This window comes from Sorex fumeus, unplaced genomic scaffold (genome assembly GCF_029834395.1).
Source record: "Sorex fumeus unplaced genomic scaffold, SorFum_2.1 ptg000034l, whole genome shotgun sequence".
Taxonomy (NCBI): Eukaryota; Metazoa; Chordata; class Mammalia; order Eulipotyphla; family Soricidae; genus Sorex; species Sorex fumeus.
In genome coordinates, this window is record NW_026606091.1 from 22,466,396 (window position 1) to 22,490,685 (window position 24,290).

Consider the following 24,290-nt stretch of genomic DNA (forward strand, 5'->3'; position numbering starts at 1 on the left):
ACTGCATCCAACTCTGAATTTAGATTATGTAACTAAGAAATTTCCTCTTCTCTTGGAAGGCCATTCGAAGTCAGACTTCATTAAAAGCTCACTTAAACTGAGTTAATTTAGGGAAGTTCTGAGGAGTAGAAAAACCAGAATTCTAGCTCTGTTTATTCATTTCAATAATTTGAATTAACTCAGTTGAGCCAGCTCTAGCATAATTGATGTTCTGTTTTCTTGAGTAAGTAGGTTTTTTTTTTTTACCTGGAATTAACATGTAAAATAGCCCAAGTGTTCCTGCTTCCTGTGTCCTGGTGAATAAGTTGTTTATAGTCACCTGACGTTCCCAGAATTCTGTGGTGTAAATGTTCCCCTTCTGATCCTATTTCTTCTCCAAATATATGACTTTCTCTGATGCAGAAGGCAAGGAGACAGGGTTTATCACGGAATCCATGGAGCATAGGAGAAGTAAGAAAAAGGCATCAAGCCAGGGGCCACCTGTAGATAGCTAAGGTTTTCTATGGACCAGAGAAATGGTACAGCAGGGAGGACACTTTCCTTGCACACAGCTGACTCCTGTTTAAATCCCGGCACCACATGTGGTCCCCCAAGCACCACCAGGGGTAATACCTGAGCACAGAGTCAGGAGTGAGCCTCAAGGACTGCCAGGTATGGCCCCCCAAACAAATGACAAAAAATATTCCATGTCACTTTTTTTTTTTTTTGGCTTTTTGGGTCACACTTGGCAATGCTCAGGGGTTACTCCTGGCTCTGTACTCAGGAATCACTCCTGGCGGTGCTTGGGGGACCATATGGGATGCTGGGACTTGAACCCAGGTCAGCCACATACAAGGCAAATGCCCTACCCGCTGTGCTATTGCTCCCCCCATCATGTCGCTTTTTTAAAAAAATGAAGAATTAGATGCATTTTAACAAACTTACAGAATGTCCTTATTGTTTAAGAAACAGGTTAGTTTAATAGATGAAAGGGTTTCTTAGTACACTTTTGTTTTATAACTTTTCAGTATTTTTTATTGAGGGGCACAGGGCTTCTCTTGGTTCTATACTACCACTGCTTATGGTTCCCTGAGCACTGCCAAGTGTAACCCCAAAACCAATGAAATTAAATAAAGTAAATGGAGTGATAGCACGGCGGGTAGGGCATTTGCCTTGCACGTGGCCAGCCAACACGGCTGACCCAAGTTCGATTCCTCTGCCCCTCTCGGAGAGCCCAGCAAGCTACCAATAGTATCTTGCCTGCAGGGCAAAGCCTAGCAAACTACCCATGATGTATTTGGTATGCCAAGCACAGTAACAAGTCTCACAATGGAGACGTTATTGGGCTTGCTCGAGCAAATCGATGAACAACAGGAGGACAGTGCTTTTATTTGTATTGAAATAGCATTATAGTGGTACAATATTGTGCAAGGCTTTTTTTTTTTTTTTTTGCGGGGAAGGGGTGTCACATACCTGGTGGTGCTCAGGTCTTATTTCTGCATTCAGAAATTACTCTTGGTGGTATTTGGGGGACCATAATGGGATGCCTGGGATCAAACCCAGGTCACCTACATGCAAGGCAAAAAAAAAACCCAAAAAAACCTTTGTACTATCAGTCTGTACCCCATTGTGCAAGTTTCACAGGTATCAGCATTGCAAGTCAACATATGTCTATGCTAACAAGGAATTTTGAGTACATTTTTTTTAGTTTCAGAATATAAATTCTAGCAGAAATATTCTTTCCTATTTGTTTTGAGTTAGTGTGTTTTACGACAGTTCTCATAGTGTTTTCTTTTCTTTTTTTTTTTTAATTTTGGGGCCACACTGGCTGTGCTCTGAGTTCACCCCTGGCTTTGTTCTTGGGGATCACACCTGGTGATATGTGGTGGCGGGGGATTGAACCCGGGTCGTCCTTGTGAAAGGCAAGTGCCCTCACCGCTGCACCATCTCTCCACCCACCCATCCTCCCATCCTATTGTTCTATACTTGCAGTGCTACTTTACCACCACCCCACTGAAAGTCCGTAACCTTCCACCACCATCCCAGTCTTTAGTCCGTGTGACCTTCCAATAAGTACAGAACTGGGGTCCGAGCGATAGTACTTAGGCTTATTTCTAATTGCTTCGAGAAAGTAGCTAGAGGGGCTGGAGCGATAGTCCAGCGGGTAGGGCGTTTGCCTTGCATGCGGCTGACCCGAGTTTAATCGCCAGCATCCTGTATGGTCCCCCAAGCACCGCTGGGATAATTCCTGAGTGCAGAGCCAGGAGTAACCCCTGAGTATTGCTGGGTGTGACCTTCCTGCCCCCAAAGAAGGCAGAAAAACAAATGACAGTTAAGGTACAGAACAATTGACTGTTACTCACAATGAAAGGGAAATTTACTTAATAAGGTGTAGAACACAATTGGTAATTCAGAGACCCAGGGCAGTTTAGGGGAAACTAAAATTGTAACTGAATTTTGTTTCTTTTTTGTTTTGTTTTGTTTTGGGGTCACACTCCACAGTGCTCAGGAGTTACTCCTGGCCCTGCACTCAGGACATACTCTGGCTGGTGTTCAGGGAACCATATGGGATGCTGGGGATCAAACCCTTGTTGGCCACTGGTAGGAGTTGGGGGACCATATGTAGTGGTTGGTGCAAGACAAGTGCCCTACCCATTCTGCTGTCACTCTGGCCCCAATGAAATAGATTGACACATTAGATCTAACCTCCACACAACAATGTCAATGGATGCCTGGTGGAAGTGGCTTTTTTGACTGCACAGGACCCATAGCAGTATCGATACAGGCTGTGATCATACTTCTTTCTGCTTCAGCATTCAGAATATGTATAATTTCATATTCTTCAGTAGTGTGTGGTTCATATCCACAAAATTTTGTGAGTATGTTAGTCCTGGATTTCATTGTGCACAGTTTTAATACCACTGGAATAGGCATATTAGCCACGATAAGTTAGATCATTCTAACTTGGAGATCATTTGGGTTCTTCAAGGAAGATCACTGTCTCTGGGTTCTGAGGGCTTTTGTGGAAGAGAGAAGAGCTAATAGGGGCATTCAGGAGAGAGAAAGGAGTGCTAAGGTATGAGGAAAGAGGGCTTAGAGGAGGAGAGGCTACCCTGTAGCTGGAGATGAAAGATTGGACTAGGGGAGAGGCCTGAGCCTCTAAAGGAAGTTAGAGGTCAGACAAAAGGGCTTGTTTTTTAAAGCAAAGAATCTGCACTTAATTTGGAACACTGGAAGATTTAGAATGAGCCATGGTCGTCTGTATTTTGGAAAACTGATTGGCTCCCTCTCACCCTTTAGCCTCTATTGCTGTTATTTCCTTGGGAGGTCCTCCTGACCCCTGGTCTAAGTGTGTGGCCCTTTCTGAGCATCCCAGGGCCCCCTGTGTCTCAATCTCAGCAGGCACCAAGGTCCAGGTATGTTAGCATGTGTGTGGTATGTTTGCACCACAGTATTCCTAGTATGTGGAATTAGGTAGTGAAGTAGTTAGTGAAGTGGCAGTAGCTAGTGAAGTAGTTCCCAGTATGTGGCATTAGGTAGTTAAGTGAAGGTAGTTAAGTGGATGAGAAGTAGTATGTCCAAGAGTGAGGCCCAGGGCCAGGCGGAAACCAGGTTGGGATGAGAGCTCTGTAATTTACAAGTGCCTTAGACAAGTTTTTTCTTTTCGTTCCTCGGCTTTATCTTCTGCACACTGGAGTAAGGTGTAATGCCCAAGTGAGGGATGGTTGTGATAATCAGAGGATTGTAAAACATTTAGAGCCCATTCAGGCAGTCTTGAAATTTGGCTCCTGGGGCAGGAGCAATAGCACAGCGGGTAGGGCGTTTGCCTTGCACGTTTCGACCCGGGTTTAATTCCCAGCATCCCATATGGTCCCCTGAGTACTGCCAGGAGTAATTCCTGAATGCATGAGCCAGGAGCAACCCTTGTATATCGCTGGGTGTGACCCAAAAAGCAAAAAAAAAAAAAAAAAAAAGAAATTTAGCTCCTGCTATTTTTTTTTCCTTGTGTGTGTGTGTGTGTGTGTGTGTGTGTGTGTGTGTGTGTGTGTGTCACACCCAGCAATGCTCAGGCCTTACTCCTGGCTCAGTGCTTAAGGATCACTCCTTGCAGGGTTCAGGGACCATATGGGGTGCCAGTATCCAACATGAGTCAGCCACATGCAAGGCAAGCGTCCTACCCGCTGTATTATCACTCCAATCCTTTCCTACTATTGTTACGGTGTTTGATGTTGCTGTTCCCATTGTCACCATGACCATTTCTACATCTGCTTCTGCAGGCAGGGAGCCTGGTTGTGATGGTTTAGGGCATCTTCTCTGGGGTCAGACTGCCAGAGTTTCAGCATCACTTCTGTCATTTACTGGATGTGTAATCCTGAGCAAATATCTTAAGTTTTCTGTGTCTCAGTTTCACCTTTGAAAAATGTGGAGGTTACTCGCACCCAATTCAAAGGGTTATTATGGAGCTTGAATGAGAAAACACGGGGAAGCATGTAGAATAGCAGATGCTTCCTCATCATGCCAGTAAGTGTTAACTAACAGAATGGCATCTGATTGGGTTTTAAGGTAATAATGAATGGCATCTGATTGGGTTTTATGCTTGTACTTCACCATCCTTTCTTTTCAGTGTTGATTCCATGGCACAGAGTTCATGGGTACGTTCTGTGCACAGAACCTGTAGATGACCGTTACCTTGTTCTTCCTTGATTCAGAACAGTGTCGTTTGGGATTTCAAAATCCTGGAACAGCTTTTCAATGCCCTGCATTGCCTGCGTCATCCCTGGTGGACTGACTCACTCAGTAAATCTTTGCATGTAATCTGGGCTTTACAGACTCTCATTTGGGGCCAATCTCCTGAACCTCTCTGTCCAGGAGACAGGAGACTTTGATTCTGTAAATTCCTGTGTCTCCCGGTCTATGGCTTCTTACTTTCCCACATAAAAACATGAAAGCCGCAGCTGAGAGAGGTGATAAAGCAAGGTCATGGATGAAAGGGTGTACGGGAAAAAGGGTTCATGTATGGGCTGCTGTTGTCATCCCAAATGGCTCCTTTGAAGTGGGAGTGGGGTCTTGGTTCACACCTCTTGGGGTTCTGAAGTTACTTCCGGTTCTGTGTTTAGAATCACTGCTTGCCTTGGCATTGAACTAGGGTTGGCCACATGCAAGGCAAGTGCCTTAACCCCTTACCGTAATATCTCTCTAGCCCATCCTAAATATTTCGAGTCTGTTCTCTTTTTTTTTTTTTTTATATAGGTGAAAGCAAGGCTTACTCCTGGCTCTGCACTTAGGAATTGCTCCTGGAAGTGTGCTCAGGGACCATACGGGATGCCTGGGTCTGCAGCATGCAAGGACAATACCCTATCCTCTGTACTGTCTCCCAGCCCCTTGAGAGACAGACTGTGATTAGAATTAGTTGTAACTTGAATTCATTTAATTTTTTAAAAGTAAAATAGTTTGATTTATAGAAAGAGGGAAAGATGGGGGGGCAGAGAGAGAGAGAGAGAGAGAGAGAGAGAGAGAGAGAGAGAGAGAATTATGTGTTTAAGAGAGAGCATGGGCTTCTCCAGAAGAGAAAAAATCTAAGGGTCAAAATACAAGCCAATCTCCAGAGTGAATGAGCCTCACTTAAAGTTTTCTACTCACTTGTTTAAACTTATTGTAGGAATCACTTGTACCAGATAACAATTTTTTTTTAATTTTGGCTGATTATCTGTCCTTTCCTATGTGAATGAAGGTGTCAGTTTCAGTCAAAAAGACTATAGCTAAATTTGCTCTTTTGTTTATTTAGTATCAATAGATTTGACCAGGAACATAATAAGTCTTAAAATATGTTCATTTTTCTCTTTGACAGAGCTGACAGTTTACAGAAGAACCAGGACCTCGAATTTGAAAGAAATAGAGAACGATTTGAATTTTTAAAGGTACGGTTACATTTAGTTACATTAGTTGATTCTTTATCCAGAGAGGTATGTGTGTGATAGAGCAGGTGCTTCTAGGGTCTCATAAACATCTATGTGGCATTTATGTTCTCGTTTCATTTTTTTTTTTTTTGTCTTAGTGGGGTTCTCAGGCTTTCCGCAACATGCGGATCATTCCACCAGGATCAGGGATCATCCACCAAGTGAATCTGGAGTATTTGGCAAGAGTGGTGTTTGATCAGGATGGGTATTATTACCCAGACAGCCTCGTGGGTACAGATTCACACACAACCATGATCGATGGCTTGGGTGTTCTCGGTTGGGGTGAGTATACTTCCAACTTTCTATTCTGTATATTCAATGCGAGGGCTTCTACCTAAATGGACCTGAATACCATTGCATCCCAGTAACAGGACTTTGCATGAACACAGGTATTGGAAATTTTGTTCATTCTCTCATTTCCAGCACCCAAAAAGTACCTCTAGTAGGTACTGAATGATAATGTTTGGAAGAATGACCCGGAATATGGAATTAGGAACATTTAAAATGCATAACTAAAAGAACCTGAGGTGTTAAAAAATTGGAGACTCATGAGGGAGTGTCGAAAAGATAGTTCCTTGTACATGCTTTGCATGCAGGAGGCCCTGGTTTCAATCACTGGCACCATGTGGTTCCCCAAACACCACTAGGGGAGATCCCCAAGCACTGTGTCAGGAGTAAGTCCTGAGCATTGCTCTGTGTTGCCCCCAAAACAAACCAACAAATGGCCATTCTTGAGTTCCACTCCTTCTGTGATACTGAACCAAGGGGATTTGGGGAAAGGCGTTACGGGGGGAGGTTGCACCTCGAGAAACACTTGCTCAAAACCCTGTAGAAAGAATTAAAAAATAATGGGTCACTCTTTATAGAATCCTAATTCACCTCTGCAGGCATTAGGACATAGCAATTGGGTTTTTAATCTGGGTAAGAAACGTTTCCTTTCTTCCTTCCTGGGACATGGGAAGGTACCATCACAGCTCTGTTTGACCCTGCTGGTCCTTGCAGGTGTGGGCGGAATTGAGGCAGAGGCCGTCATGCTGGGCCAGCCAATCAGCATGGTCCTTCCCCAGGTGATCGGCTACCGGCTAGTGGGCAATCCCCACCCCCTAGTCACCTCCACAGACATCGTGCTCACCATTACTAAGGTAATAGTCTGCTCCCCTTTCCACGGTCTGGGAGAGTCATGGTATAAATGGTTTGTGTGTGATGGGATCCCTTGATTTTCTTCTCTGTGCTCTAGAAGTGCCAGGGAACTGTAGGTTGATGACCTTGAAAAGAGATCAAATAAGGAGAGAGATAACAGGACTAAATATCAGTTTACTCTTCTGCTGCATGAGTCCTTCCCCCACCCCCCTTTTGTTGTATTGGGGATTGAACCCAGGACCTCATTCCGCTGCATGAGTGGGTCTTTCTCTAAAAAGTTGTGAACCACTTCAGATTGAGAGAAGTTAAAAAGACATTCATATGCCACCACTTAAACTTAACAGATGGTAACATTTGGGCATGTTTGTGTCAGAATTGTCTGTGTATATATTTTTTAAGAAATAAAATGTAATATTTATGGCTAAGAGCTGTCCTTCCCAGTCCTAGAAAGAACCACTCTCCTGAGGTTTTAAGAACTAAGTGAGTGCTGACAGTAGGTAAAGGGATATACATGATAACCTTTCAGTATCTTATTGCAAACCGTAATGCCCAAAAGGGGAGGAAGAGGGGTGGGGGGAGAGAGAGAGAGAGAGAGAGAGAGAGAGAGAGAGAATGCCTGCCATAGTCATGGACTTGGGAGGGAGGGAATGGTGGAGGGAAACTTTAAATTCACTTTGTATTATGTCACATTATTACAACAGATGTTTTTCCAACCTGGAAATACAGTATTTTCATTTAATTTGACCCTTGTAAAAATTTTTTTGTGTGTGTGATTCACTTGCTTTGGAAAAACAAAGCAAAAAAAAAAGGAGAAGAAAGGAAAAAAAGATACTCAGAGGTTTCATTTTAGAAAAATTCTTAGAAATAATCATGTTTTTCTGGTTATATAGTTTGGGGACACTCCCACTGTGTTCTTAAAGGATTTATTTTATTTCACTTTTTTATATATATATATATTGCTTTTTGGGTCACACCCGGCAATGCACAGGGGTTACTCCTGGCTCTGCACTCAGGAATCACTCCTGGCGGTACTTGGGGGACCATATGGGGTGCTGGGAATCGAACCCGGGTCAGCCACATGCAAAGCAAATGCCCTACCCGCTATGCTATCACTCCAGCCCTAAAAGGATTTATTTTAAAATTTTTTCTTTGAGTGCCAAAGAGATTGTACACAACAGGGATGGCACTTGTCTTATACACAGCCAACCTGGGTTCAATTCCTGGCACCTTATATGGTTCCTCAAGCGTTTTGAGGAGTGATCCCTGAGCACAGAGCAGGTGTGATCCAAAAAGCAACAACCCCCTAAAAAAGTTTTTCTTGAAATTTTTATGGAATTTGAACTCAGATTTACTTGAACACCATAGCTTCTATAACTATTTATTATTCTTCAAATGAGTACTAATAGAGAGTTTGCCTGCAGAAATTGGCAGAGTTCCATGTAGCCAAAACAGTTTGTCTATGGAACTGTCCGCAGTTTGTGTAACTGGCTTCAGTCATAACTGTTGGGACTAGCTAATGACTTGTGTGGGAAAGATATGGGAGTCAGACTGGAGCTCTTTTTTTTTTTCCGATTTTTATACATTTTATTTTCATAAAGTAGTTCACAAGAGTTCATTATAGATAGTATTCAAAAACCCATCGCACCAGTGAGCATCTTCCCACCACAATAAGAGGGAAGTGTGTGAAGGTTGTGTTTCATTTTGGAGCCATTTAAGCCCATATATAAGAGAATACAAGCCAGTATGTTAAAAACCAAACAAATGTGTGCTACTTTGGGTACATCAATGGGCTAGAGTATAAGAGGTCGCCCTCCAGGAAGTACCGCATCGTTCTCTTCCGGAAGTTTTATTTTATAGTCTGCATCTTGGCCATTGATGAGATTACATGGCACCAGGGGCAGTTTGTGGGTGTGACTGCCAAGCTAGGAAAACCGGGGAGCTGGGGGGAGGAGGCCCACAGACAGGCTAGAGCTCTTGGTTCAGTTTGACCTGTGCCTGTGTTTGAAGATTCAGCTGGTGTTACTTTTTAAAGTTTTTTTTTGTTTTGTTTTGTTTTTGCTTTTTGGGTCACACCCAGCTGATGCTCAAGGGTTACTCCTGGCTCTGCACTCAGGAATCACTCCTGGCGGTACTTGGGGGACCATATGGGGTGCTGGGAATCAAACCCAGGTCGGCCGCATGCAAGGCAAACGCCCTACCCGCTGTGCTATTGCTCCAGCCCCTTAAAGTTTTTTTTTAATGCAATCAAAAATAGGTGAAGCTAACTTATTGTTTGTATTTACTCCCAAGGCTAGTGTATAAGAATAGTGGGATGATGGTTCTACATTTCAGATATGGGCTATCAAGTCTCAAACTTTTCTCTTGCTCTACTCAGCATCTCCGTCAAGTTGGGGTCGTGGGCAAATTTGTGGAGTTCTTCGGCCCGGGCGTGGCCCAGTTGTCTATTGCTGACCGGGCTACGATTGCCAACATGTGTCCAGAATATGGAGCAACTGCTGCATTTTTCCCAGTTGATGAAGTTAGTATCAAGTATCTGATGCAGACCGGTAAGTGCAGAACAGGAAGGCGGGGGCCCTTGGTAAGTTTTATTGACTGTGGAGGGTCAGAACGGTCCCTTCTACCTCTCTCTGTCCCGCAGAATGCTCTAGAATGAATGCATGCACAGCTGTTTTCTCTCTGGGCTCAGTAGGTTGTGGGATTGAAGAGGGTAGGCGGTAAACATGCTACATGGTCAGTAGAACGAGCTCTGGTCCTGTGGAGGCCTAGTAGTTTAGAGTGGCCTTCTACTAGGAGTTACTGAACATACTCAGACGTCTGAGAAGTGGTAACTAAGTAACAATAGTACCTAGCATGATACTGACTGTCCAGCACTTGCTCTCATCCTCTTCCATATCTTTTAGGTAGATTGACCGATTAATCAATTAATAGGCGAGAAAGCAGAATCAGTAAGGTGGGATAAATGATAAGGGGAAATAAGAAGTTAATGAAGGATGAGGGTCAGAGCTGGACCTCCTAGTCCCTAAGAGACACCCCCCCGGTCCTAACTCCCCACTCTGGACTGTCTGAGAATAAGAATAAGACGCGGAATGTGAAGGCATATGGCCACCTCAGTGCTCCTTTACCTCTCAATGTAGTTGTCCAGAAATTTGACTTCAACTTGGGAAAAGGATTTTTTTTTAAATTTCTTAAATTAACTTGTAATTTCTGGGGTTGACTCCCAGCAGTGCTGGGAAGCCAGACTCCCTTCCTGGTGATCCTCTGCCAATGGGGCCTGGCCTACTGCCTGATGTTTAGGAGTTACTCCTGGCTCATGAACTCAGGAATCACTCCTGGCAGTGCTCGGGGGACCATATGGGATGCTGGGAATCTAATCTGAGTTAGGTCTAATTCGAGCCCTGGAGGTGCTGGGAAGCAGGGGCTGTGCTCTGCCAGGAATCAGACTTGGCCTTGGAGCATGCCCAGCGACTGCCCTAGCCCTGTGTGCTATCGCCCTGACCCTCAGATTATTTTTTTTTTAAATAACTGATCTAGATTCCAAAAGTGAAGCAGTGAATAAAATGACCTCTGCCCTCATGCCACTCTGATTCCACTGAGGGAGATAGAGGCTATAGAAACTGTGATATATGATATCATATGTGCATTTAGAAGGTGATGAAAAAGGATGGGAGGTAACCAAAGTCCTGAAAGGGCTATTTTTTGCATAAGGTGGGAAGCAGAGCTTAGAAAGTTCTCATAGAAGCAAAATTTGAGGAGATGTCTGGGATGAGAGGACAAGTTGTGGGAAATGCTGGAGGAAGAGATGTTTTCCAGGGGCTGGAGCCATAGCACAGCAAGTATGGCGTTTGCCTTGCATGTGGCCGACCCTTGTTCAATTCCCAGCATCCCATATGGTCCCCTGAGCTCCACCAGGAGTAATTCCTGAGTAGGAGCCAGGAGTAACTCCTGTGCATGACTAGGTGTGACCTCCCTTATCCCTCTCCCCTCCCCCCCCCAAAAAAAAGAAAAAAAAAAGAGATGTTTTCCAGGAAATTAGAGAGGCAGTCCCCTGAGGAAGACAAGTTCTGGGTGTCACAGAGCTTGTACAGCCCTGTACTGGGGTGAGGTAACAGGTTGGCGGAGACCAGATCCACAGAGGGACTTGGTGGCCATGGTGGGCAGATAGGATTTTATTCTAAGTGTTCTAGACACTAAAATGAAAGAATACCTTATTCAGGGCTGGAGCGATAACACTGTGGATAGGGCATTTGCCTTGCATGTGGCCAATCCGGGTTAGATTTCCAGCATCCCATATGGTCCCCTGAGCACCGCCAGGAGTGATTCCTGAGTTCATGAGCCAGGAGTAACCCCTGTGCAAAGCTGGGTGTAACCCAAAAAGAAAAAAAAAAAAGAATATCAAGAATACCTTACTCTCTGACAGATTTGGAGGAGTCCATTTATTTCCTAAAACTACGACTATGGCTAAGTAGGAGAAAGGACAGACAGGCATGGGCCTTCTCGTTCACCTCATATGTTTGTATTGAACTGGTTCCATCACATCATTCCAGTGGCCAGTGTTTCTTCTTTTTTTGGTTTGGTTTTGTTTAGGAACCACACCCAGAGGTACTCAGGGCCTACTCTTGGCACTGTGTTCAGGGATCACTCCTGACAGTGTTCAGGGGGACCTTACGGGGTGCCAGGGCTGAACCCAGCTTGGCCACATGCAAAGCATCACACCCTACCTGCTGCTCTGTCACTCTGGCCCTGATGAAAGCATTTTTTTTTTAATGTTTTAAATGAACACAATCATGCTGCTCTGATTAATTAGTAAGCCCCTCCTTCCCCTGAAGGATTTGAAGGAAGAAAGATAAAGGAATGGAAGAACTGAATCCATAACTAAAAGACTCACACTGGACAAGAATAAAGGAAGGAATGAATGGTGAGGTGTGGAGCGGGGACAGCTACACACTATATCCTGAGCTGAGATTAGTCTCTGTGGCTCTAGAGGTGAATATATATATTCACACATATATATCACCATTAAACTTCTTGGTGATCTTTCCCAAGTTTGTAGCAGCAGTTCAACCGAGATATAGGGCTTCAGTGACATAGAGCCCTTTCCTCTGTTAAAAGCCAGGGGAATGTCTCCCTTGCATTCTTCTTGTGAGGAGGGCCTGAGGCTTAGCAGTGGGTCCAGCTACAGCTCAGGACTGAAGCTCAAGGTAGGTTAGTGACAGAGTGCCAAGGGACTTTCCAACTCAGTTCAACAAACAAGCCAAGGGGGCCCAGGAGGCAGCTCAGCAGTAGAACACTGGCCTTGGCATGTGAGAAATCCTGGGTTCAATCCCTAGCTCTGCCAAAAGGAAGAAAAAAAAAAGCACACTGCTGACACATTGTGAGCCTGGGGCTAGAGGTAGGTGGACTCTTCGTCCAGTGGACACACCTTCACACACTTTATCTCCAGTGGTCAGGGTCTAGATAAGAATCACACAACACTTGTGCAGCGTCATGTTCCTGCTGAGGCCGCTGGGAGAGTGAAGACTTTGCACTTGGGAGTCAAGTTTGTGTTCAAGATCTGGTCAGGCCATTTGCTGGCTGTGTTCCCTGGGAAAGTTACTTAATCTCATTGAGTCACCATTTCCTCATCTATAAAGGAGCATAATAACATCCTTGTCTCCTACGGCCTGATAAAGGTTTAGAGAGTGAGATAATACGTTTTAGATGTTTAGCTCACAAAGCTGGGCACACAGGAAGTGTTTCTAGCCAGTGGTTTGTGCTGGGACACTTGAGGGAAAACGTTATATAAAGAAGAATATGGAATGCTGAGGGGGATGGGCCAATGAAGGCAGACATATATAGGTACATGCTGGCAGTTTGCTCAGACCACGGATTCTGAATTAAGGACCCTGAGCTAAAAATAAAAGCAGTCAGGCCAACTTAAAGATCAGATCAGAATCTTCTTTAGAAGAGTTCCTTTGGAAACAACAAATCAGTTGATGACCCCTACTCTGAGTTCATAAAACGATGTGCAGGTGTGCAACAACGTGTGTGCGTTCGGTGGTGAGAGCCTCCTCCCGTCCTTTCCAGGCCTCCCCAGCAGAGAGACAGCGAGACGAGGACCACAGCCTGATGGTGAAAATACAGAGCTGCTAGCATACCTATAGAACATCTAAGGGGGTCAGAGGTGTAGGACTGCATGATGATTTATTTACAGAGGTAAAACATTCCAGCAGAGGCAGTTCTCGGGGGAGATAAACTCAAGGAGACACTCTGTGTCCCAGGAATATCTATATTGTTTTTCTCTTTTCCTCTAGTCATGTGTGTGTGTGTGTGTGTGTGTGTGTGTGTGAGAGAGAGAGAGAGAGAGAGAGAGAGAGAGAGAATATATATATATATGCACTTGATATATATTCACACATATATATCAAACAATTAGTAAAACAATTCTACTTCTTACCAATACTTGTAGTCATTTGGATAAACAGTAAGAGATAAAGATCCCAAAACTTAGTTCTCTGGGCTCTGAGAGCAAGCAAGGCTTTTACAGTAAATCCTAGACTAAGTCCTCAAGTCAGTTCCACTTGTCCTTCCCCATGGGGGTCCTGTCTCTTAAGTCATAACAACTTGCATCAAGACCATGCATTTGTGCTTTCTAGACTTTCTATGCTGGGGTAGCTTTTCCATTCACCCCAAGTTCATCTCAGTGCCATGGTGGGACCTCCCTTTTGGGGTGTTAAGAACTATAGCAACTGAAGCCTGAGTCAAGTAATTATGACAGATGCCCAGGAGTAGATATATTTCAGAGTCAGTCAACTCCCAAATATTAGGAGCATACCATTAAGGTCTTTCGCTGTTTAGTATGAAAAGACCATTGCTCTATAGTAAAATATGAAAAGACTGTAGGGGAAATAGAAAAACAAGTAATTTGTACAAGTAATTGTACAAATACAAAATCCAGAATTACCAGAAAGTTCTGGCTTATAAGTAACCAAGATTGACTTGGGGAACTCTGACAATGAGTTGTAAAATACAAAGGAAAGGTTAAAGATAAACTCAGGGGATTAGGGCTTCTCATAAGAGCACTGTAAGCTTAGCTGGGAGGAGGAAAAGGGGCAATTCACTGATGAAGCCTAAAACAGTTGGGGTTAATATCCAATACCCTACTAAAAAGCTGTAGCATCTAAAATAAACCTTAAATGGAACAACCAGAAGCCAGAAAGCTCAGTGGACTAGAGCATACGTGCACATGGGAGGCCCAGGCTCTATCCCCAGCACCATATATGTTCCTCTGAGCACAAAGCTAGGAGTACCACCAGGTGGGGCCCCAAAAGAAAACCCAAAAATGAATAATCAGAAGAGTTATTGGCATGTGTAGAAACAAATGCATATGACCTGTATAGGTGCAGATGAGGGCTCTGTTTTAATTCAGAAATACTGACATCTGTGTCATTGTTGTTTTGACCACTTTTATTGAAATACCAGAATTTACTATACTATTCATTATACTTTTCCATGCACACATCATTCCATCACCAAGGTGCCTCCTTCCTCAATTTGTGTCCCAAAAGCCCCTCCTAGGAATATCCCTAGCCCCTTGTAAGCTCAAAATTCCACATTTCAAAAACTGACCATTTGTTGTTCTCTTATTATGTTTCTTTCTTTCTTTCTTTTTTTTTTTTTGTTTTTATTAGTGAAACACCATGAGGTACAGTTGTAGACTTACAAACTTTCGTGCTTGGGTTTCAGTCATACTATTATGTTTCTTTATATCCCACATATGAGAGAAAAAATTTTAACTGGAGATAGTTACACCACTCACATGACTGATTAGAGATAAATACCTGAAATTCCACAAAATTGTAAAAAAAATTTCCAAAATTTTCTTTTTGTAAGTATATAAATTTTAAAAATTAGGGGCTGGAGCAATAGCACAGCGAGTAGGGCGTTTGTCTTGCCCACAGCCGACCCGGGTTCGATTCCCAGCATTTCATATGGTCCCCTGAGCACCACCAGGAGTAATTCCTGAGTGCAGAGCCAGGAGTAACCCCTGTGCATTGCCAGGTGTGACCCAAAAAGAAAACAAAATTAATAGTGTGACTAATTCTGTGTTAATACGTTTAGAAATGAATATGAAATAGATATAACCTATAGATAAGTATGTTTTATCCTAAAAAGAGAAAATCAGCTTTGTGTTAGAAAATGTTACAGGTAAGTATATGCATTGATAAGATTGTAATAAAATATCTATAGATGTAATAAAAGACATAGAACTTTCAATATGAATGAAACATGAGTTCATTATTGAAACAGTATCCCTTGGCACACTGGCATAGACAGACTTTTCTTAATCTTGCTGTGGACAACTTTAGCACCATAAGTGAGTGCCACACAGTGGGAAAGCTAAAAGGTTTGTCTTGTCTTTGAAAGGTGTGAGTTTCAAGGCCACGAGTTCCCTAAATAGCTGTGCGCCCATGGAATTCTGTATCATTCCTTCAAATCTGAATAATAATCTGCCTTGATAGACATTCTATATATATAATATTATATATTCATATATAATATTATATAGATATAATATTCTTGGTGAACTTTTCATTAAGTTGTTGGGTTTTTTGTTTGTTTGTTTTATATTATATCCCACCATTCTCGTCTGACTCTAAACTTCCAAAGTTTCATTTGATAGATTTTCTTTGTGTTTACAGGCTTTATATGTAATTTTACTTTTTGATCTTGCTGTTTTCAGTATTCTGTGTCTATCTTTGGCTTTCATCGTTCTGATCACAGTGTGTCTTGAAATTTGCTTGTTTGAGTCTGGTTTTTGCTGGGACCCTTCTGGCCTTCTCAGTCTTGGTTCGTTCCTGCACTCCTCAACTCTGAGAAAGTCTTATCTATGATTCCTTTGACTAGTGGCTCTTATATCATTCCTCATTTCATAGTTCTATGAATTGCTGTTCATTTCTTAACAGATTTTCCCCCATTTTTTGTTATTTTCTAGAGGTTTCTTCCATCTCAGTTTGGAGCTACTTGATCCTTTCCTCAGCTCTGCTTCTCAGACCTTCTGTTGAGTGTTTAGATCACCATCTATCTCTGTCATTTCTGAGTGTTTTTCTTTTTCTCATTCTGCTCTCCTACTTTCTTGTGCTTTGCGGAGTACTTTGGCATTGTTTCTTTGAACTCATTAGGCATCCTCAACATGGGGTTACTAAGGTCACTCTCAGAGTTTACAGAGCTGTTGGTGCTGGTAGAGCCTTCCAGTTGAGTATTGTCATTTGTTGAGGTTGGTTCCCGCTGTGCTGAAGGTGAATCTCTATAGGTAGCTCCCCTGGGAGTCTCTGCAGGATTAGGCCGGATGTTGCTCTCTCCCTTCCCTGGGGTCTTCACCCAGTAACAGGAAGTATAAGTATGAGCTGTATGAGGTGTGATGAGTTGAGAAATTGCGCAGCTGTGATGTTCAGGAGATGTGAATGAGGACTGCTGAGATGCTGGCGGGGGTTGTCGTGTGTAGAGTCTGGTGGGCCCAACTAGAAAGGAGGGGAATCCACTTCCGTTTGAAAAAGACCCCCCAGGAATGTCAGCCAGGAGGTTAATCTCACCGTGGAGGGTTAGAAGAGCAAGCAGAGGTTTCTATTGCCTGTTTTTCATTACTTTTGAAAATACCCATTTAGGTCGCGATGAAAAGAAAGTAAACCATATTAAAAAATATCTTCAGGCTGTGGGAATGTTTCGAGATTTCAGTGACTCCTCTCAAGACCCAGATTTTGCCCAGGTAAGAGAACTCCTTACATCTTTTTTAAGACTGACTTCAGGCATGTGTGGGTTACTCCTGGCTCTGTACTCAGGAATTACCCCTGGCGGTGCTCAGGGGACCATATGGGATGCTGGGAATCAAACCTGGCTTGGCTGCGTGCAAGGCAGATGCCTTCCCCACTGTGCTATCAATACAGCCCCCATGTGTGGTTTTTGATGGTGGCAGTGATTTTGAGGGAGTTGTGGTTGGAAGTCATTCTCTGCCAAGTCATCACAGAAAAAGTGGAGAGTTGGGGCCAGAGAGAGAGAGAGAGAGAGAGAGAGAGAGAGAGAGAGTGCAAGAGGCTGAGTGAGTACAAAGGAAGGACCAGGATCAAACTCCCATGGTGATACACATCAGGAGTGTCTCCTGAACATATTGGGTGTGGCTCCCAGACCAAAATAAAGAAAGAAACCCTGTGACATGCATACAAAGAAAATCTGGGTATTAAAAAGATGAAGAAAATAATTATAACAAAATAATAATATAACTTCTCTTCCTCCTGGCCACTAACACTTCATTGTTGTAGGTGGAAAGAGAAATGGAGGTTCTCAGATCTCCGTTCAGTGATAATTTAGTGACAATTCAGACGCTCATTTAGTTCTGATTTATCCAGAGACTTTCCTTCATTCCTTTTCTGGGGTACAAGGTGAATGTAAATTTTTCTCAGCAACAGAGACTGTGGTGTGAATTAGATGTGGGGGTCTTTGTATTGTTTTATGTTACTTGGAGGGAAGGAAGTATTCAATCAGGCAAACGACCATTTGCTGGTACTGATTATTTCAAGGCTGTATCCTTCCCAATCGTCATATAAAGAAAATGAACAGTGGTTTGTGTTATCAGTCAAAGCCCCACCACAGGCTAACCTAAGCAATAAAAGGAACATGCAAGCTGCTGGAGGAATGTGACCAAGTGGAAGGTTCCAGGTGGCAGCAGCTCCAGTGCTCTCCCTGGTCCTCCTGAGATGTGTCAACTTCCTGCCTACTCAGCTGACTTTAGTGCCCTTCTGGGTCTTTGGAAAGTCCTCCCCTCCAGGCTGAAGCAACCATTAACATTCTTGTTTTCAAATGTGGTAGTTGAATTCATTGGCTTTTCTTGCGGTCTTAGCAGTTCTCTGGCAGGGCTGGCACCTATTTCTTGGTGAGAATGTAAGTTCTGAGGTTGCCTTTCTGTTGGCCGGACAGGTCGTGGAATTGGATCTGAAAACAGTGGTACCCTGCTGTAGCGGGCCCAAGAGACCTCAGGACAAAGTCGCTGTGTCCGAAATGAAAAAGGACTTTGAGAGCTGCCTTGGAGCTAAGGTAAGAGTCCAGGAGAAGCAGGGGGATGATGCCACCAAGCCTGGCTATGTCTGGTTATTTTTTTCTGCTTTTTGTTTTGGCGAGGTGCACACCCGGCAGCACTCGGATTATTCCTGGCATGCTTGAGGATCCATATGGGGTGCCAGGGATCAAATCCCAATCAGCCGCATACAAGGAAAACACCCTCCCCACTGTACTATCGCTTTGGCTCCTGCCTGGTTTCTTAGAGCTGAATATTCTTCCCCATCCCTCCGTCCCAATTTGTTGACAAACCTCTGTGAAGCCTGGTGCTATGGGTGTTCCTTCTGCATCCCAAAGCCCAAGCTAAGGGCCAAGCAGCTTCCTTCAAGTATGTAAACACAACTCCACCCACGTTCTGAAAGCCTGTCACCTTTTCCCGAGTCTCTCACCAGTGTTCTCTCGACTCACCCCAGCCTTCTCAGCTTTTGTACTTTGTTCATGCTATTTCCTACCCACGTGTGCTTCTCCACCTGCCTGTCCTCCCTGAACTGTCAGCTCCTCTCCTGTGTGACCCCAGGATCCAGAACAGAAAGTTACATTTGCCCATCTGGCACCTTCATAGCACTTGGTGTGGAGTCCTTGGATCGCGTTCCATATTCTTTAACACAGTGGGTACTTTAGATCATTTGCCTGTCTGGTTTTCCTTACGGAACAACGCATTGCAAGATGGGCGTTATGTCAGAATCCCCTCTGGACCTGAGAAGATTCCTAGCATAGCATTTAGTTTGCAGAGGTTTTCATCGAATGTTTTCCAAATGGATGGTTCAGCTATGTGATGGGTGAGACTCCGGTCTTGCACCAAATGTTCAGCTGTACTATGAGACCTCAGACAGACTGCGGTTTGGCTCTGGAGCACCGCAATAAAGCAAATACTGCAATAAAGCAAGTCACAACAGTTTTTGGTTTCCCGGTCCATGTAAAAGTTATGTTTACAATGTACTGTAGTCTGTCAGGTATGTAGCACCATACCTAATTATGTCTTTAAAACGTACCTACCTTAATTAAGGAATGAATGCTTTGTTGCTAAAATTACTAACCATTATCTGAGTCTTCAGCCATCTTTTTAGCTGGTATAGGGTCTCATAAAAAAACAATAGTGTTTGCCTCTATCAAAGTCAATAAAACTCTTAAGGTATGGTTACTTAATTATTAGCATCATGGTGAATTTGTGAATCTGTAAATAAATTCCCCATTCTTTAGATATTCATCTAAATTTTTCTTGAAAAATCACATAACTACTACTAAACTTCAGATAAAACCAAATTTAAAAATAATCCATTTTCTCTGGGATTGGGGGAAGGCTGAGACAGTGGTGAGAGGAAATGAACACTGATGAGAGGTATGAAGTTGGAATATTAAATGCTTTAGACTATTATTGGCTATTATATAGTTGTAAAACTATAAATCATGGTGACTAAAATAAAATATTTTAAAACACACACAAGTCTCCGCTAAGTGCAATAAAACAGAACAATATAAAGTGGTTATTCCTATGCTTTGTTTTCCTTTTTTATCATGATTCTGTTGTGTCTGGTCAAAACGGCACTTTCCCCCTCCTAAATTTCAATGCCCTAAGTGTGTATCCGTCAAAGTGTGCAAAAATGCCATTTGACATTTAAATAGACTAACTTTGAACTGAAATTGTAGTTTTTTTATTGAGTTGGGAAGGAATTGTTAGTTGTAGGCCGAGTAAGATTCAAAAGTCATGATTACTCTATTGAATGTATTTGGTGAATATCAAGAACTTTGATTTTTCGTTGGCATCTCCATTTACCGCGATATTTGTGTTTTGTGAAGACTTACTTGGCCCTTAAATTCATAGTCAGCAAAGTACTTCTCTTTTTTTCTTTTTTTTTTTTTCTTTTTGGGTCACACCCTGCGATGCACACGGGTTATTCCTGGCTCTGCACTCAGGAATTACTCCTGGCAGTGCTCGGGGGACCATATGGGATGCTGGGAATCGAACTCAGGTCGGCCATGTGCCAGGCAAATGCCCTACCCACTGTACTGTTGCTCCAGCCCCCAAAGTACTTCTCTTAAATCAGAACTCAGGTCTATACATGCATGTGTACATCTGTATTTTTTTCTTCCACTTCTTTTTTAGCAAGGTTTTAAAGGATTTCAGGTTGCTCCCAACCAACATGGCAACCAGAAGACTTTCATCTATAATAACAGCGAATTCAGCCTTGCTCATGGCTCGGTGGTGATTGCTGCCATTACTAGCTGCACGAACACCAGCAACCCTTCTGTGATGTTGGGGGCAGGTAAGTGACTTTCCCAGAGTCAAGTCGGTGGAGATACCCAAGACATGACCAGGGCTTAGGGCTTACCAGGTCCTACAGGAAGATCCCTGAGAAAGCCTCCCCCCACCCCCCATGGAAACAAACCTGAAGCATGATCAGTAGAACTGGGAACTGAGGGGGTGGGGAGAGAAGGCACCGTGGTGTAATGGTGGAGACATCTGGTGACACTGCCGGAGGGATTGGTATGGTAGCTCTGTACCAAGAAACCACCACCGCAATAGTATTGTAATCTGTGATACTCGGTTTAAACATTGAGTTTAAAATTACAAAATAATAACTGAAAAACTGAGTTCTCTGAACTTGTCTTTTCCAGCAGGAGAAATTCACTGGCCCAGGAATAGCTGCCCAGTAAATAGCTTCCAAAGCAAAGTGTGCCAAATCGAATACCTAATGTGTGCTAGTCTTTCTTTATATAATAACTCAGAGAGCAAATAGAAGAAAGCAGAGAAGATGAATTTGTGGTGAAGCCTAAAATCCTTTGTTAGACTTTAGAAGAAAAATAACTTGTTTGCATGTTACCTCGTAAAGCCCCCAAAAAGGCATTTATTGTACATTAGAATCTAGTTTGCTTAGATGCCTTTTCAGGTGCATTAGAAGTAGGGCATAAGTACCAGTAGATACAACTCACCTGTATATTAAGCATTTATAAAAAGTATATATATAAAGTATATATATATGTGTGTGTGTATAGAATATTATGTACATATGTTATTATAGAATTTCCCTAACATAAGGGGCCTTTAATTTTCAATTTGTAGTCATCCCCAAGAGTTCCTCTCATGCCCATAGACCAAAGGATTTCTTTTTTGTTTTGTTTTGGGGCCACACTGGTGATGCTCAGCACTCAGGAATAACTCCTGACGGTGCATGGCGACCATGTGAGGTGCCCAGGATCAAACCTGGGTTGGCAGCGTGCACGGCAGCCTCCCTCCCTCCCCTCTGTCCTGTTGCTCCAGCCATAAACTAAAGAGTTCTTTTTTTCTTTGTGAAGTGGATAAGAATATAAGGGATGCCTTTGTCTAAAAATTTAGTTGTTGCCTCCTCAGCTTTTCTTACCTAGAGCAGAACATTTTCCCATGAGTCCCCAAGTTTGTATGTAGTTTTTTTTTTATCTCTTTCTGCACTTACCTCTGAGTCTTTTCTAACCCAAAGCACCCACTATTTCTGTGATGAACTCTATTTGCCAGAAGTTTCATGGCCTTTGGACTCTAGATTTTCCATTTGAAGAAATATCTGCAGATGAAATGTTTACTTCTGTACTGACCGTTATTTTATTTATGAACCAGCACACAATTCATATGACTTTTAAAAAGGGTTTGTTCAGTTATAATTCTCTCTCTCTCTCTCTCTCTCTCTCTCTTTGGTTTTTGGGCCATGCTACTCTTGGCTCTACACTCAAAAATTACTCCTGACAGTGCTCAGGGGACCATATGAGATGCTGGAGATCAAACCCAAGTCAGTCACATGCAAGGCAAATACCCTACCTGCTAGACTACCACTCTGGGTCCTCAATTATAATTTTCATTCAAATAGAATAAAATTAGAAAGATCATTTTTCTTTGTCTCCAATTAAAAACTCACATTGTGGGTGGGAGCAATAGTATAGTGCTACTAACAAGTATTTGCCTTGCCCTTGACCGACCTGGCATCCCCTGTAGTGCTCCAAACCCACCAGAAGTGCTCCCTGAGCAGAGTCAGGAGTAAACCCTGAGTACTGCTGGGTGTGGGCTGGAGCAGTAGCACAGCAGGTAGGGCGTTTGCCTTGCATGCGGCGGACCTGGGTTCGATTCCTCCATCCCTCTCGAAGAGCCCGGCAAGCTACTGAGAGTATCTCTCCCGCACAACAGAACCTGGCAAGCTTCCTGTGGCGTATCCGATATGCCAAAAACAGTAACAACAAGTCTCACAATGGAGATGTTACTGGTGCCCGCTTGAGCAAATCGATGAACAACAGGAGGACAGTGCTACGGTGCTACTTCTGGGTGTGGCCCAGGAACAAAAACAAAACTCACCTTGTAATATTCTCTTTGCTTTTAGTTTTATCTCTTTCTGAAAAAGCTCACCTCTCTCCCTTGATTTCTGGGGCAGATTCTGCGTTTGCTATAGAAGTGACTCAGGGCCAGCGAGCCTTGACTTCTGTCTGATAGGCAGCAGTTTCCTAACAAGGCTCGGCCAGGTGCTGGGCCGTCTTTCTCGAGCCCCCGTGGCACCCCGAGGTGGATGCCCTCACTGGATGTGCTCATCCCTTTGCAGGGTTGCTGGCCAGGAAAGCCGTGGAGGCTGGCCTGAATGTGAAGCCGTACATCAAAACTAGCCTGTCTCCTGGAAGCGGCGTGGTCACCTACTACCTGCGGGAGAGTGGAGTCATGCCGTACCTGTCTCAGCTCGGGTGAGAGGACATGTCCTTCCATGCCTGTGCCTTCCCCGCATGGTGTGGCGTGCTATCTGGCTGGGCCCCCTTGTTATAGGTCAAAGCTGATGGGGCTGGAGCGATAGTACACCAGGTAGGGCGTTTCTCTTGCACATGGCCGACCCGGGTTCAATCCCTGGCCTCCCATATGGTCCCCCAAGCACCGCCAGGAGTAATTCCTGAGTGCAGAGCCTGGATTAATCCCTGAGCATCACTGGGTGTGACCCAAAAAGAAGAAAAAAAAAGCTGATGGTGCCGTCTGATGTCACGGGGTCACTAGATTTCAGCTCCTCCATACCGCAGAGAAGGGTCCTCCCTGATGGTGGTGCTGGCCATGACGTGGCTCACACAAGGGTTCCCGTAAGAGAGGCTGGGGGGCGTGCCCTGGTGCGGAGCTATACTGGTCCGGAGGCCGCGGGCTCCATTCCAGGGGCATGGACTAGACTGTGGGCCATCACTGGCTCTGCAGTGGGCCATCTGCCCTTGGGAATAAACACCCTTATTTACTGTGGCTAAAAGTATTCTGATTCCTAACTTGAAATAGTTACGTGTTCACAGAATTTTTCCCATTTTTCCCATGTCGATGATAGGGTTTTTTACCTCCATCATAATGTGCTTCTCAAAGCCCTAAGGATTATGTAGTAGAAATACTAAAACAAGATGTTAAGTAATGTTACCTGATTTCAAAATTCTAGTTCATATAGGCCCCTTTTGTAATTGCTCTCCCAAGAGTAAGTAATGTATAAAAGTACTTTATACTCTATTCTCAAGTAAATTGTAAGCTTGCTTGCTTGCTTTCCTCTTCCATCCTTCTCTCCTCCCTCCCTGTTTCATTGTCTTCTCCCTCCCTCCCTCCCTCCCTCCCTCCCTCCCTCCCTCCCTCCCTCCTTCCTTCCTTCCTTCCTTCCTTCCTTCCTTCCTTCCTTCCTTCCTTTCCTTCTTTCTTTTTCTTTTCCTCCCTCCCTCACTCCAACTGTCCCTTCCTCCATCCCTCCCTTCCTTCTTTCTTTCCTTCCTCCTTTCCTTCCTCTTCCTTTCCTCCCTTCCCTCCTCACTCTCTTCCTCCAAAGACTAAAGTGTAAATGACTAAGATTTACAAGAAAACAAATTTTTGGAGGGGTTTTGGGCCACCTTGGTGGTATAGAGGGCTTACTTTTGGCTGTGTGCGCGGGGATCACTCCTGGCAATGCTTCGGTGGAAGGCGAGGCCAGGGGGAGGGGTGTGATAATGTAGTGCTGGGGATGAAATCCAGATGGACAAGCATCTTATCCACTGTACTATCACTCCGGCCTTGGAAATTTTTTTAAAAATAAATTACTTATAAATGAAAAGAAATTTAATAGAATGATCGAGGATGCATGAATCGTGGGTCCAGATGCTTCCAGGAATGATAGCTTTATCCAAATTGCGCTGTGT

General features: G+C 43.7%; 1 protein-coding gene across 1 annotated transcript in view; it reads left to right on the forward strand.

The window, feature by feature from the left end:
- The window catches only part of ACO1 (aconitase 1), a 76,923-nt gene that overhangs the window by 34,269 nt on the left and 18,364 nt on the right, over positions 1 to 24,290 (forward strand). The window contains exons 5-12 of the mRNA XM_056117059.1: positions 5,828 to 5,897; positions 6,035 to 6,218; positions 6,939 to 7,078; positions 9,451 to 9,622; positions 16,718 to 16,818; positions 18,024 to 18,140; positions 20,266 to 20,425; positions 22,718 to 22,853. Coding sequence (XP_055973034.1) covers positions 5,828 to 5,897; positions 6,035 to 6,218; positions 6,939 to 7,078; positions 9,451 to 9,622; positions 16,718 to 16,818; positions 18,024 to 18,140; positions 20,266 to 20,425; positions 22,718 to 22,853 — 1,080 coding nt within the window. The remainder of the gene's footprint in view (positions 1 to 5,827; positions 5,898 to 6,034; positions 6,219 to 6,938; positions 7,079 to 9,450; positions 9,623 to 16,717; positions 16,819 to 18,023; positions 18,141 to 20,265; positions 20,426 to 22,717; positions 22,854 to 24,290) is intronic.